The sequence below is a fragment of the Trachemys scripta genome, chromosome 1 (assembly GCF_013100865.1).
Source record: "Trachemys scripta elegans isolate TJP31775 chromosome 1, CAS_Tse_1.0, whole genome shotgun sequence".
Classification (NCBI taxonomy): Eukaryota; Metazoa; Chordata; order Testudines; family Emydidae; genus Trachemys; species Trachemys scripta.
Window position 1 is genome coordinate 151,379,512 of NC_048298.1, and position 16,167 is coordinate 151,395,678.

The 16,167-nt window shown below is 42.6% G+C and overlaps 1 protein-coding gene across 5 annotated transcripts in view; it reads left to right on the forward strand.

Annotated features, from left to right (window-relative positions):
* The window catches only part of ST3GAL6 (ST3 beta-galactoside alpha-2,3-sialyltransferase 6), an 85,488-nt gene that overhangs the window by 33,949 nt on the left and 35,372 nt on the right, over positions 1-16,167 (forward strand). For 2 of the 5 annotated variants that reach the window (XM_034789858.1, XM_034789848.1), the window contains 4 exons: positions 9,401-9,577; positions 10,227-10,326; positions 12,848-12,946; positions 14,333-14,410. In XM_034789858.1, coding sequence (XP_034645749.1) covers positions 9,571-9,577; positions 10,227-10,326; positions 12,848-12,946; positions 14,333-14,410 — 284 coding nt within the window. In that variant the 5' untranslated portion in view covers positions 9,401-9,570. Of the gene's footprint in view, positions 1-9,400; positions 9,578-10,226; positions 10,327-10,376; positions 10,614-12,847; positions 12,947-14,332; positions 14,411-16,167 lie in introns of those variants that run through there. The other 3 variants (XM_034789866.1, XM_034789881.1, XM_034789874.1) reach the window with 3 other exon arrangements.

Here is a 16,167-nt window from a genome sequence, read left to right on the forward strand (position 1 = left end):
GGGCAAGCACAGTCTGCACAATAGTAGAATTTGCTCATCTCAAAGAGAGCGCACATAACCCATGGGAGCCCCAAAATGGCGAATAAGCTCAGGGTCAAGCGCGACTGATTGTTTCACAGCCGTACTGTCCTCTGGGTTTCTGTGCCTTGGGGAGAGCCAACAGCTGGAGGGGGCCCCTATACTGAACACTGCACCCCACATTTTCCACAGGAGTTCGTCCTGGAAGATATCTTGCTGCTGAGGATGACCTGGGAAGCAAGGGAGGGTCTTCTACTACAATGCGGCTTCTGCCCTGGCCCATATGCAGCTTGCCTATGTGCAGCAATGGTCCCCCCACCCCTTATCGCACAGTGGTGCAGACATGTTAGCCTGACTGGGACAAGGACCACAGTGTCTCTCCCAAGAAACCTGCGCAAGAGCGTTGCCCAAGTTCTGGATGAGACCTTTGAAGAGATCACTGAGGCCGATGTGAGAGAACACATCAACGCCCTATTCCACATCTAGGCATGCATGCAGCCCTAACCCTCCTCACCCCAAGAGCCCGCACCGAATAACTTCCTTCCCAAGATAAAAGCCGCTTACCTGGCGCCTCCTCTGGTGTTTGTTGTTTCCCAAGCACCAGCCACCGCGATTGGCTACCTTCCTCCTGGCTTGAGAACAGTTTCCTCTTCCTCAGCACCCTCGCTCCCGCTTTCCTCCTCCTCCTCCTGCCTTGTTGAACTGGGCTCTGAAGTGTCCATGGTGGTCTTCAGGGTGGAGGTGGGGCTGCCCCCAAGTATTGTGTCCAGCTCTTTGTAGAAATGGCATGTTGTGGGGGCAGCACCGGAGCGGCTGTTTGCCTCATGGGCTTTGCAGTAGGCATTCCGCGGCTCCTTCATTTTAACCCTGCACTGCACTGTGTCCCAGTCATGGCCCCTTTCCATCATGTCCCTTGATAGCTGCCCGAAAGTATCGTAATTCCTACGGCTGGAGCACAGCTGGGACTGAACAGCTTCCTCCCCCCAAACACTGATGAGGTCCAGCACCTCGCCATTGCTCCATACCGGGGATCGCCTGGCACGTGATGGTATGGTCAGCTGGAAAGATTCGCTGAGAGCACTCCACGCCTTGCTGAGCAAACAGGAAGGGGATTTTCAAAATTCCCAGAGAATTTAAAGGGCAGGTCTGACGGTTGGTCACCTGAGGGCAGGGCAGTAGAGTTCAAAGTGATGGCCAGAGTGGCTAGAACAGGCATTGTGGGACACTTCTGGAGGCTGATTAGAGCGCATTCAGAGATCAGGGTGTCCACACTGGTGCCGTGGCGCTCCAGCGGGGGCGCATCAAACATTATTCAACTTGCTGAGGTGGATTACCAGGAGCGCTCTAGCTGCGGAGTCCGAGCGCTCTACATGCCTTGCCAGTGTGGACACGTCGTGAGTTAGAGCACACAGGGCTGCTTTAATGCACTCTTAACTCGCAAGTGTAGCCATGACCTAAGATGAGAAGGTGCTAGTGTTAAGACTCTGTGCTCTATCTATGACACAAGGTCTTGGAACACTGGGCAAATTCAAGAGGACTGGAAGAAAACTGATATTTTGCCAATAATTGAAAAGTGTAAAAGGGATGCCCTGGTAATTATGGACCTGTTAGTTTAACAATGATAACAGGCAAGATAATGGAGCATCTGATACTGGATTTGATTAATAAAGAATTAAAGGAGTGTAATGTATTTAATACCAATCAATGCAATCAATTATATATGTTTTTCAATGAGATTAGAAGTTTGGTTGATAAAGGTAATATTGTTAATGTAATATACTTAAACTTCTAGGATTGGCAGTGGCCCGTGCCAGGTGCTTCAGAGGGAATGAACAGAATAGGGAATCATCAAGTGATCAAGGCATTTGACTTGATAAAAGTGCGTATTAGAACAACAGTAAATGAACATGGCCCACATTAAATAGATTGAAAAGTAGCTGCCTGATAGGTCTCAAAATATAATTGTAAATGAGGAACTATAGTCAAGCAGGTGTGTTTCTAGCAGGGTCCCACAAGGGGCAGTTTTTGGTCCTATACTATTTAACATATTTATCAATGACCTGGAAGACACATTCAAATAATCACTGATCTAGTTTACAGACGACACCAAAACTGGGAGAGACAGCAACAAGTGTCTGTAGGTTCAGACTCCAGCACTGGGAGTATGGAAAGTTTTCCCAGCCTGGATCAGGTGGGTTCCACAAACGGGAAATTCCACTCCTAATGCCCATGAATCTGTTCCTTGAAACTAGACCCCAGATTGAACTAGTTCTGCCTGGGTTTTCATATTCTGTACCCTTCCTATGTCTACGCAGTGTAGTTCCTGCCCCCTCCAAAAACTCCCACTCTGCCCATTTCTCTCCAGCAGGAACCCACCATAAACTTCTTGATAATCCCTTACTTGAGCTGACTCTGTTGCCGATTTCCCCCCCCACTCACCCCTAGGATGATGGGACAATCTGTAGCATGTGGATGGTTTTCTGCAGTGAAGTCAAAGTGAAAAGGGCAATTGGAGAAATTTCAAAAGGAGCTTTTGTCTATTTCACACCCCAATTAAACTGAGCCAGCCACTGTGACTACTTGCTGGGTGCCAGACACCAGCTCAATTCCTTCTTTGGAAAATCACCTTGCTTATGAAAATGAAGGCAGGTTGAGGGTGAAAAGAAGGGTTAGAATCAATTTACACTTAGCCTTGCATTCTTCACGAGGTGCTTTGAGCCCAAGGATACGCCAGTCTGGGGTGAGTGACTGGCCTCAAGCAGCATGGAGTAGGGAAGTGTAGGTATGTGTAAAACAGGTGCTGACGCAGAAGTCTCCCTAAAGCCTTGGGACAAAATGAAACCATGATGGTGTTTTGTCTGTGCAGGGCCCAGCTGGAGGTGCTTTTCTTTCCCTTATCTGAGCTGGCTGGCAGGCTGTGCTGATGGAGAGCAGAATGGTTGTGTTGGCTCTCTAAACACTATACCAGGGGATGGCAACCTTTCAGAAGTGGTGTGCCGAGTCTTCATTTATTCACTCTGATTTAAGGTTTCGCGTGCCAGTAATACATTTTAACATTTTTAGAAGGTCTCTTTCTATAAGTCTATAATATATAACTAAACTATTGTTGTATGTAAAGTAAATAAGGTTTTTAAAATGTTTAATTTTAGGTTTCAGAGTAGCAGCCGTGTTAGTCTGTATCCGCAAAAAAACCAGGAGTACTTGTGGCATCTTAGAGACTAACAAATTTTTAAAATGTTTAAGAAGCTTAATTTAAAATTTAAATTAAAATGCAGAGCCCCCCGGACTGGTGGCCAGGACGCGGGCAGTGTGAGTGCCACTGAAAATCAGCTCGCGTGCCGCCTTCGGCACCCGTGGCATAGATTGCCTGCCCCTGGTTTATTCTCCTGGTGGAGAATAAGTACTGGGGAAAATACCTGTTGCTAAGAAAATTCCAGCTCCCCCGATCCCTGCTTCTGAAACACTGTGTTCTGTTCCTGGAGAAATAATGGAAAAAATCTCCTGCAGAAAGCTCACTCCTTGTGGGGAAGTACATGCTGTCTTTAATGGAGGCAGTGTCTGTGGGAGTGCATGGCTCATTCAGCTAGTGTGCTAGCAAGAGGACGTTTCAGCTTCCACAAAGCAAACAAACAAAACCACCTCTGCCCCTATCATTCAGATGGATTGGACAGGAATACCCATACATTATAAATTCTGTCCTGATCAGTGGATCCAACATAGGGGAAACTTTTTTTTTTTTTTTTACACTTGTAATAGGAGCACATTTGTTGCAACACACCATCCGGAAGCCAATGATACCTTTTTCACAGTACAATTTCAGTGTGGCCAGTCGCGGTTTAGTGTGAAACTCCACAAACAGGGAAATCTCCGAAGCAGATTTATAATGACTTGCTCATTTAGAAAAGTTATATAAGTAAGTTGAACTATTAAACTGACCATACACAGCTGGAGAGCAAATCATTGTCCTATTCCCAAAACCAGGAACTGGAGTTTTAATTCAGAGATGTTTCATGATGATGATGATAAATTAATTTCCCAGCCTCATTTAAACATATGATTTATGTTTAAATGAGGCTCTGTCTCTTGCTAAATCGATATCAGAATGGCATTGAAAGCAAGGAAAGATGGCAAAAAAGAGTAAGGGTTCAGGACTTGGTAAATGTAACAAAATAAGATTAGCAAACTAAGGCCCTACCACAATTCTTTCATGTAATGCCCGTGGCAGTATTTCTTTCCTGAAAAAGAGTAGAGATACCAAACTATGCAACGATATTTTGGAACAAATAGCAAAAAATAGAAAAAGTCAGAAATATTGCAATGCACTAACTGAGCAGTATAAATAAATTCTTTAAACCTACTCTACTGGGTATGTGTATTTGCAGTTTATGAAGTTCTTTTTAAACATTAAGTCCTGGAATTAGCACTGCCTGTGTTTATCTTAATGAGCAGGTGGCCCACAGGAAATGTACTGCAGTGCCAAATACAGGAAAAGAATATAAGGTTTTGTATTACGGTATTGCTACCTCAAGCAGTCAAAATTCATGAGTTGTCTCCCCTCTGCCCAAATTTTTTTATCAGATTGGCTTAAATATTCATGAGACTTTAAAAAGTTTGGTTTTGTGTTTTGCCACTGGCTTTTGAATATTTAGGTTGCCCTCACTCCACATTTTCAACTTTTCTCCACAACCATGAGGGCTGAAAACTTACTTTGTTTTAATGAAAGATGAGATTCTTACGCTGCCTCTTAATTGCTGCAGCTAGGATTTGAAGCAAAACACCACATATCACAAGACTTGCGATTAAATTGCAACAGTTTGCAACACTGGTATTTATTTAAATTGCACACCAAATCTGCTTTATAGAACTAATAAGGTAGAAGGCACAAGGAAGAAGTCCCTGTGAGCCCCTAAGGGCTTGTCTCCACGTACAGCGCAACAGTGGCACAACTGCATGGGTGCAGCTGTAACACCTCAGTGAAGATGCTACTACACCGGTAGAAGAGCTTCTCCCATTGGTGTAGTTCAGCCGTTCTCAAAGTTTAGCGACCCGAGTACCCCCATTTTGATTTAAGTGTTTTCGTGGACCTCCAAGCCCTGCACACAGCCACAGGCCCCAGCTCCACTCCACCCCTTCCCCCTGCCCCACCTCTTCCCGTCCCCGCTCCACTCCTGCCCCTCCTCTTTCTTTCTGCCCCCTCCCCCGAGCATGCCCCATCCCCACTCCTCCCGCCCCAGTGCCTGCTGCATACTGTTTCCCAGTGTGCAGGAGACTCTGGGAGGGAGGGGCAGGAATTGATCAGTGAGGCCAACGGGGTCCCTGGAGTACCCCAGTTTTGAGAAATGCTGGTGTCGTTAATTCACCTCTCTGACAGGTGGTAGATATGTTGAAGGGAGAAGCCCTACTGCTGACACAGCACTGTCTACATGTGTGGTTAGGTCGGTATAGCTACATTGCTCAGGGGCGTAGATTTTTCACACTCCTGAGTGACACAGTTATACTGATTTAGGTTTGTAGTATAGACTGGCCTAAGACATGATGTGATGAGTAAGGGTAACAAGCAGTAGGGAGCAGAGGAAGGGTTGAGGAAGGAAAAGAGTGGCCACATTACATGCAACAGAGAGTCCTGCGGCATCTTTAAGACTAACAGATGTATTGGAGCATAAGCTTTCGTGGGTGAATACGTTGCGTCTGACGAAGTGGGTATTCACCCACGAAAGCTTATGCTCCAATACATCTGTTAGTCTTAAAGGTGCCACAGGACTCTCTGTTGCTTTTTACAGATCCAGACTAACATGGCTACCCCTCTGATACTTGACACATTACATGGTTACTCAGTTTAGGCTTTGTAGCTGCCAGGGCCGCCCAGAGGATTCAGGTGGCCCGGGGCAAAGCAATTTCGGGGGCCCCTTCCATAAAAAAAAAAAAAAGTTGCAATACTATAGAATACTATATTCTTGTGGGGGCCCCTGTGGGGGCCTGGGGCAAATTGCCCCACTTGCCGCGCCCCCTTCTCCCCCCGCCCTCCGGGCGGCCCTGGTAGCTGCTGCTGCACACACTTATTAGACAATGGGGTGACCAGACCCTAGTTGTAAGTTATCGTTATGAGAATGCTGGACAGGGCACACAATTGATGTGAAGTTGTTGTACCCCGCCCTCTGGCACTGTAATTATTGACACAGAAGAGTAAAGGCTAATTCCAAATGAAAATATGGCCCCAGCAGGGATGCTAGTCCCCTATCCCAAGGAAAAAGGGGTGGCCACAAGGTTTACAAATACACCTCCTTACTAAGTATAGTGTGTGATCTATCCTGGCTACGTCTGTATTTGAAGCCAATGGGAGCAGGTTAAGGCCCTTGTGTTCAGAGTGGACATAGAGCAATCTTGGGTATCTGGATACTTTGTCACTTGAATATGTGGAAGGCTCTCCGAATGTTGTAATAAAATCTGCTAGCTTAGTTTTCCTACATTTAGTAGAGGAAGTAAATTTGCAAAGGTTTATTTAGGCTTCTTATTAGAAATTCCCATGGTTCTCTATTTCCTTCAAAACCGCATATCCAGTCACAGAAAATTATTCAGCAAAGGACTGTAAACAACTAATGCAAAGAATATCTGACACTGGCTTATCACATTTCTTTTCCTTTTCTTGTAAGTATTTTTTGAAGTTCTTGTGAAAGTTTGGACAGCACTATTTAAGCCCTCTGTTTACTCCCCTAATAACGAATGGTGGGCAAAGCCAACTCTGCCTGCACACCTCTAGTGTCCTCAATGGATAAAACCCACGATTGGGAAAGGATAGCATGGTTTTCAGTGTAATACAAATGATCCCTGCTCCTATAGGTTCTCACTTGTAAGTTAATAGCAATGCCCCCTGATTGGAGCCTAGATCCTTACATCTTTTAATTCTAGTTCCATTTATCAAACCAATCTGGGTGGGGGTGGGGGGACAGGACTTGAATTATGCAATGGATTTTTAAAGTCACGTAAAAGAAAACGTGTTTTTTTTGTTTTGTTTTGTTTTTTGGTGGGGAAGTAAAACCAGTAAATGTCAGTGTTAACCAAATGCAACCTAATTTCTTCAGCAAATGAGGCAAGGATCCTATGGATAATAGCATAATTCACCACACAAACTTCTCACATCCTGTGGGGAAAAAACAGTATTTTAGCATGTGATTAAAGATTGTATCATAAGGCATAATTCATAAAGAGACAAGGTTAAGGTTGCATGAGCAACCTTTAATTCTGGCATTTTCTAACTTCTGAGTGCTTCACTTTGCAACCTTGGTGATGGTCTTTTAACATAGCTGTTCCATATGGAATTTGGTGTTGAAAATAAATGAAAATAGTGACATTTTGTAATATGAATCTTTATGACCTCAAGAGTATAATGATTTGTGTTCTTTTGTTTAGCAAATTTCTTTGCGAGGATAAAGGGATACTAAGTAGTTATTCAAAAACGTAGATATACATTTTCCAGTGCTTAAAACCTAAACTGAAATATAGTTTATGAGCTGAGAATTCAACTTTTTTTCTACTTAGAATTCATTGGTTGTTCTAACAAAAGCATTTAGGGGCTGATTTACCTCTCATTTTCACGGCTTTTACGCTGTTGTTCTGACTCCACTAGGCCAGATCCTCAGCTGATATAAATTGGCATAGCTCCACTGAAGTCAATGAAGTCAATGATTTGCTACTGCTGAAAATCTGACCCATTGTCTTCAACTGATTCACTCCGGATGTGCACTGATTGAACTGGGAGGAGAATCAGGCCCTTAGTATTTGTTACTTACCAATGTATCATTGTCTTCTGCTGTGTAGGTGGGTGGGTCAAAAAGTCTCTATTTTGATAGCTGTTTTTAACAAATCATTATGTGCCCATTTCCTTGCAAAAGAGTCCCATACCTGACATTCTGTCCTCATACAGAGCACTGCTAACAAACAGGCTATGCTGGTTATAGTTTCCTTGCAGTTTTAGGGAAGGGCTTGTGGAAATCAGTGTTTCAGGGATGTCTACACTGGAAACTTCAAAGCGCTGCCGCGGGAATGCTCCCACAGGAGTGCTTTGAAGTGCAAGTGTGGTTGCGTTCCTGGTAATCCACCTCCCCGCGCTCTGAGCCTGTCTACACTAGCGCTTTAAAGCGCTCAGACTTGCTGCACTCAGGGGGGTGATTTTTCATCCCCATGAACCAGCAAGTTAGAGCGCTATAAAATGTAAGTGTAGACAAGCCCTCACTTTGTACCCCTAAAGAGGAAGAAGACTGGACCATGGCAAAAAGCATGCGGTCTGGATTAAGTTAAAGGTGTGGGGGAGATGCTAGGGGAGGTTAATATGTGAGGGGTTCAGGTTGAAAGAGCAGTCGAGGCTGATAATACAATTCAAAACAGTAAAGCAAGGCAATGTTGGGGGTGATCTCATGTCCTTCTTTGGTTTGAAATATAATTTGTTTATTGCATGAGTTCCTTACCTACGGATGACAATACAAACCCTGGCTCCAATCCTGCAATCAGATCCATGAGGAAGGGTCTTGAACTCAATGGGTCTCTGAGCAGGTGCATGGATCCTCCCTCAGGATCAAGACCTATATGAACTGTAATACTTTTGTCAGCTTTGTGTGTTTTCATGCTGCAGTAATCTGGATATGGCAATAGGATGTAGCAGTATAATGCATTAGTGTCTTACGTTTTCACTTATTTTATGTTTGTTATGAGTCAGGGAGATGTAATTCAGGTGTTTTAAACTGCTAGGGGGGAAAAAACCCAACAAGCCTAATGCTGCTTAAAACAAGCCACAACAGATGTTCATGGAGTTACAAGGCCAAAGGCAGAGCACTTTCAACTACCTGAGAAATATACCAATATGCGTATATTGGTGTAACTGATTTCTGTTAGAGTATGGTTCATTAGCATTAAACCTCTTTTTAAAAAACATAAGTAAAAAGCATGGGAGCTGCATATGCAGCATATTGTCCTACTAAGAACTACTTTTCATAGTTGAGGGAAAAGTGAAAATAATAGAAGAGTGTATCTTTCTTTTGCAAATTTCTACATCATTTTGTGGCCAAACTGCTACTGTCAGAAGGTTAAGTGGCAGCTGACATGCTGATAAGTGTTGAAAGGGCAGTGTGGTAATTTGAAGGAAGGGTCCTTTGAAACTGTCACTTTTCCTCTTCCACCACTTCCTTTGTCTGGCCCATCTGCTTTTAAATTTTGATTGTTTTCTTAAACCACTTAAATTAGGTGAAAACTTAAAAATAACAAATAAAAAAGTTCATCTTTTCCTGCTATTCCTCCCAAATTAAGTAGGTGCTTGAGTGCTCTCCTGAACTTGGACCTGCGTTTTCCTCCTACCCGTTTAAAATAACGAGTAGCATTCTTCTCTCCACAGTGCAGTCCCTGTCATGAACTGATGGGAGTTAGTGGACGGCTGTGACATTGTTAAGAAGGCCTAAGAAGCCAATTGCAACATGCCTTTGGATATTCCATTGATCAAAGCCTGACTTTAATAAAATGTGATGGGGGAAAAGAAAAAGGCAGTATCAATTAAAAGTTAGCAGTATGACAGGTAGGTTTCTGAGATCATATCTTGGCCTATTTCAATGCCATTAGCCAGTATATTTGTTTAACTATGCAAATCAATAAGTTTATACCAGGGGTCGGCAACCTTTCAGAAGTGGTGAGCCGAGTCTTCATTCAGTCACTCTAATTTAAGGTTTCGCGTGCCGGTAATACATTTTAACATTTTTAGAAGGTCTGTTTCTATAAGTCTGTAATTTATAACTAAACTATTGTTGTCTGTAAAGTAAATAAGGTTTTAAAAATGTTTAAAAAGCTTCATTTAAAATTAAATTAAAATGCAGAGTCCCCCCGGACCGGTGGCCAGGACCCGGGCAGTGTGAGTGCCACTGAAAATCAGCTCATGTGCCGCCTTCGGCACCCGTGCCATAGATTGCCTACCCCTGGTTTATACTATCACAGTGCAATATTCATGTTTATAAGTGCAGAGGAACATAGCATTCAATTGCTGTTCCTGAGCTCTTGAATGCCTCAACTTCAGGGACCCCGTAACCCTATTTACAGATTTTAAGGCCCGAGGAACCAGTCTGACTGAGTTAAATGCAATTAATAGTGATGTTGACAGTTTGACCCATCCATCAAAATATTTTTGTGGAACTAAGTGTAAAACAAAAGTATTTCATCTTGTTGCATTTCAGGTCTGCCAGTCATGAAACGGATTCTGCTGGTGGTTTTACTGGCTGCTGCTGCGATGTATGTTATACTTCACTGCAATCTGTGGAAGACAAATGTCTATTTGTAAGTTTAATTTCTGCTGGGCTGATGGTGGGATCCATGTTACAACACTTAGTGTCACAGCACCTAACTTTTAGCTCTCTTAGAAAATCACAGGAACACCACTGTGATCTACAAAGCTTGACTTAAGCATCTAGGTGCCCTTTACAATGAATGGAGGGAGATCCACAGAAGCCTGCACACTAGGTGTCGAGCTGCCTAAGTTAGCCAATGGGAGATGCTGACCAGAAGGATGTGCTAAGCCCTGTCCCTCTCATGAAGATAGGCACCTCTCTGCAGCCTGGACTTAGGTGACTATTTCTACTTGCAATCCATTAATGGGAACCCAGTATCTGGACTCAGGTGGCTTACGTGATTTAATTGCTTCTTGCTGAAATTAGTTAGGTGCCTGCCTAGTTCCAAACAAAAGGGCCAGAGGAGAAAGTGGTGGTGCCCACCTAAAAACATTTAGCCCAGTGATTAAAGCACTTCCTGGGATCTGGGGGAGACAAGTAAAAAATTAACAATCTGAATAAGTGTATGGCAAGCTATATAATTTCTTAAATGTGTATAGATATAGTGTATCCTCTTGGTTAGTATAAAGAAGTAACAAATTGGGTGACTGGGCAACAAAATGGCAGATGAAATTCAATGTTGATAAATGCAAAGTAATGCACATTGGAAAACATAATACCATCTGTACATATAAAATGATGGGGTCTAAATTAGCTGTTACCACTCAAGAAAGAAATCTTGGAGTCATTGTGGATAGTTCTCTGAAAATATCCACTCAATGTGCAGCGGCAGTCAAAAAAGCAAACAGAATGTTGAGAATCGTTAAGAAAGGGATAGATAATAAGACAGAAAATATCATATTGCCTCTATATAAATCCATGGTATGCCCACATCTTGAATACTGCATGCAGATCTTGTCGCCCCAGCTCAAAAAAGATGTATTGGAATTGGAAAAGATACAGAAAAGGGCAACAAATGATTAGAGGTATGGAACAGCTTCCATATGAGGAGAGATTAATAAAACTGGGACTTTTCAGCAGGGAAAAGAGATGACTGAGGAGGGGATATGATTGAGGTCTATAAAATCATGACTGGTGTGGAGAATGTAAATAAGGGAGTGTTATTTACTCCTTCTCGTAACACAAGAACTAGGAGTCACCAAATGAAATTAATAGGCAGCCGGTTTGAAACAAACAAAAGGAAATATTTCTTCACACCATGCGCAGTCAATCTGTGCCAGAGGATGTTGTGATGGGCAAGACTATAACAGAGTTCAGAAAAGATCTAGATAAATTCATGGAGGATAGCCCATCAATGGCTATTAGCCAAAATGTGCAGGGATGCAAAACCATGCTCTGAAGTGTCCCTTGCCTTTGTTTGCCAGAAGGTGGGAATGGGCGACAGGGGATGGATTATTTGATGATTACCTGTTCTGTTCATTTCCTCTGAAACACCTGGCATTACCACTATCGGAAGACAGGATACTGGGCTAGATGGACCTTGACCCTTGACCCAGTATGGCTGTTCTTATGTTCTTAAATTTAGTGTAAAGGCTCTATTTAGTTGCAAATCAAAAAAATGTTTTAATAGTTACCAACCAATGAAAATCAACCTTTAATGGAAAATAACTAAAAAGTACACAGGCAAAATAAGATTTAAAATCAATTCTTTTAATCAAGTTTCCTACTTGCTGATTTAAAGAATGATTAAAACTGGTGATCTAAATCACTTTGACTTAAATCAATCCACCTTGATTTAAAGACACTTCCTTCTGAAAGATTAGATTTGATGGTCTTTAGTTTCCACCTACCTTAAACACTATTATGTGTCATTTTATGACATACAAGGCCAAATTGTCAAAGCCTGAAGAGCTGCCTACATGTGAAAAACTCACACATGCATGTGTACAAACACCTCAGGTAACTGGGTGCATGAGTTTATTGTGGAAGCAAACAACTATAATTAAGTTTCAGGCACAAATGTGGGCATGTGCTCCAGAACTGTGGCTGCACATAGCCCTCCACTTCTTTTTAAGTCTGATCTGCAAAATGCTGTTCATGTGGTTTGTGCTATAAAACCATGAACTCAGTGGTTAATGTTTAAAAACAAACAAACATATAGTATTTCCCTTCGTTTGGTTTGTATCAGTGCTATGTGGCAACTTGAAGTCAGAACATCATTTTGCATTTGATTATGCAGCTGTAAATGGGTGGTTTCGCCTGCCTGCTCCTAACGCAGCACACACACAATAGATATTGCAGAAAGTGAACCTCACTTTCATTCCTGGGCTTTGCCTTCTTAAATAAGGCAGAAATGTGCTTACAAATGTAAACATTAGGCCCGGACCCACAAAGATAGGTAGTTGCCTAAGTCCCATTTTTAGGCACCACTGTGATCCACAAAACCCACTCTCTGCTGCTGCCTAACCCTGCAGGCACCTAAACTCATTTGGTGCATAAGTTTTGCAGTAAAAGTTCTCTAGACACCTATGTTTCTATCTCTGAGCATGCACAATGTTGCTTCACTCTAGGCATTCAGACACCTGTCTCCCACTTAAACTCCAGCATGAGCCACAAACAAGGGGAAGACAGGCGGAGGAGCACATATCTAGCCAGCCAGACCTGAACCGGTAAGCATGCTCAGAGACGACCTCGCTCTATACCAAACAGTTTGGGAAGGGGGAAAGGACCTCCATTCCAGTGGTTAGTTACTCACCCAAGATGTGGGAGACCCCTGCTTCAAGTCCCCCCTCTGCCTGATAAAGAGGGGATTTGAACAGGGGTCTGCTGCCTCTCAGGTGAGTGTTCTAACCATCGGGCTGTGGACAATTCTGATGTGAATCTTCCCAATCTCTCCTGTTGAAGTTGTGCCACTGTAAGGAAATAATTTAAATATTAATTGGGCTAGAGAGAGACTCACTCTATAATCCAGTGGCTAGACCACTCATCTGAGAGATGGCAGATCCTTGTTCAAATCCCTTGTTTTTATTAGGTGGGGGGGATTTGAACCAGGCATCTCGCACATCCCGGATGAATACCCTAAGCTAAAGGAAGAAAGGGAGAGCCTCCCCTCCCCCCATTTTACATGGACTTGGTCAGATGCCTAACTTATTCTCTCAAGAAATGTCTTAGGCACATAAGCTACCTAACTCCAGAAGAGGGTTTCCCGCTTGTTGATCACTAGCAGAGATAGATGCCTTCCTGAAGCCTGGATTTAGTTGCCTATCTTCAGGAGAGGAGCAGGGCTAGGACACAGCCTCTTGTTAGCGTCTCCCATTGACTATCTTAGGTGGCACCACATCTAGTGTGTTGGCTTATGTGGAATGCATTCTAAGACACCTATCTCTCCCCATTCATTATATAGGGAGCCGAGGTGCCTAGCTTGGATTTTGTGGATCCCATTGTTGTTCCAGTTAATTTTTTTCTAGACACCTAAAAGTTAGGCATTGCAATGCTCAGTATTGCAAATGCCTAAGCCCTTTTGTGGCTCCAGGCCTTATTCCTCAAGCTTTATTCTGAATGGGCTGATTTCTCCATGCAGAATTTCCTCCTCCTCTCTCCATGTTCTCTCTTTTCTCACAGAAGAACTCAGTATTTATGTTTTTAAGTAGAACTAGTAAGACCCCACCTGGTGTGGCTATCGGGGTGAGTCAGCAAAAGCGTTCTGTATCTCCACACAGGGCCCTAACACCTGACCTCCAGTTGTAGCAGCTTTAATAACTACTAGGTAATGAAGATAGGTATCCTGGAGCAGCACTGAATGATAAAAGCCTTACCAATAAGAAGCATAGTATTAAGTAGTAAGATTAATATGAAAGCAACCAGAAGATTTACTTGCAAACCTTTATTAGGTCCTACATTTGTGGGTTTTTTTGTTGGTGGGATCTATTGACATCAGTAGAACTAAAAAAATCAATGTATTGAACTTGGTTGTCAAAGTTTCCCACCTTGTCACTGCCGCCTGCTTTAGTTGCCTGTTCAATTCATATCAATTCTTTAATATTCTTTTCTTTTAGACTGCCGCCTACGGCTACACGAAGAAAATCTGGACTAGAAAATTGTTCATTGGACCCACCATTTGAGTCTTTATGGAAGTAAGTCCAAATTGTGGGTGGAATGTGCTAACTGAAGAGAGATTTTAGTTATCAACACATTTTAACCATTAATATTTTTCATCGTAACTACCAGATCAGATGTGACCCTCAGGGTCAGATTCCTGAATACGCATCAGCTGCTTTGTGCCACTCTGTCAACGCAAAGCAGCTGTGTGGTCACTTTACATCACTAGGGCAGCACAAAGCAGCCAGAGCATACTTATGAATCTGTAGTGAATAAATAATTAAATATAATTATTTAATAATCGTGAATTTATTTCCATAATGGGGAGACACAATATAACAGCGTTTCATGCTTGTACAGTAAATAAAGCCTTTGTTTCTAGAACTCAGTCATTCAGGGGCTTCATCTGATTTTTCAGTGATCTGTGCTTCCACAGTTGCTTTCAGCATCTCTAAAAATCAAGTTATTAAACTGTAACCCTATCACACTCCAATCGGTAGGCTAGAGCAGTGGGTCCAACTCTGCCTTCACTGAAGGCAGTGGGGTTGCATGGCTATAACTGAGGACAGAATTTATTGTTACTCAGATAGTAATCCAGGGAGATTTTTGTGCATTCGGGGCCTGATCCAAAGCTCACTGAAGTTAGGGGGACTATCACTGCTGACTTCAGTGGGTATTGATTTGAGCTCTAAAGGTCCAAAGGACTAAAGGTCAGAGGTGCTTTCTTAACGTTCTGTGGCAATACCTACTGTCATAGAAATTTCTGTCCGTTCCAGCTGAGGAATAAGGAGAGACGGACACAGCTAATCAAGCAAGGAGCCCCGGGAGGGGCGATCTGTTTATTTCAATTGCAATTGGGTTCGAGCTCATAAGTCAGCAAGAACAAAGAAAACACTTACACCCAAGCATTATATGCAGTTGACTATGATAATCTACTGCTTTATGATTGGCCAAAATTTGCCATCATTACCATACATAATTAGCAAGCTACGTGTATCTGCCCCTCTTATGACGCCTTATTGTCCTTCTACTTGCTCCCTCCTCCTTGCTTATTTTGCAAACTAAGCAGTTAGCTATCTGCAGGACACAAGCACAGAAAATTCCATTGTCTGCAGGTTTGGAGTTTGGCTACATTTCCTCTTGAAGGAACTTCCTGGGTTAAAACATAGCTATAGCTGTGCTGAATATCTTCCATGTGTACATGACAAATTTACCCCCTGGCAGTTAAGCAGAATAATTTTATATCCCTACCATTCAGTGGAATTGTGTCTAGTTCAAAGGCCAAAAGCTGTGCTCATCCAATCAAGAAACAGGATTAGTTACATGGTATTATTTCAAACTACCACAGCTCAAATTTGTGAAAATGGACTTGAGTACACATGATGAACGGTCTGATCAATCCATAGAGTTAAGAATAAGATAAAATTTGTTGGGTAAATTTTGAACAACATACATTTGGGGAAATTATCTGCTCACGGACACTGTATGCATAGAAAGTACTGGATGAATTTAATCTAAACTATAAATCTCAGCTCAATTTAGGACTGAATAAGGACCTCTGGACTTTGCTGTATGTTTCTGTTTAGCTCGTCTTTTAATGGAAGTATGCTTTCATTCTTGAAACTCACATCACATTGAAGATGGAGCTCCAACTTATTCTGGAAATCAATGCATCAAATGAGTCAAAATTAATTCCACCTTTAATGAAATATGTGAGTTTTAATATCTGCATTTTCATGAACTAAAGAAGTGAGTTACTGATGGTTTACTTTCCATCTCCCCTTTGTGCACA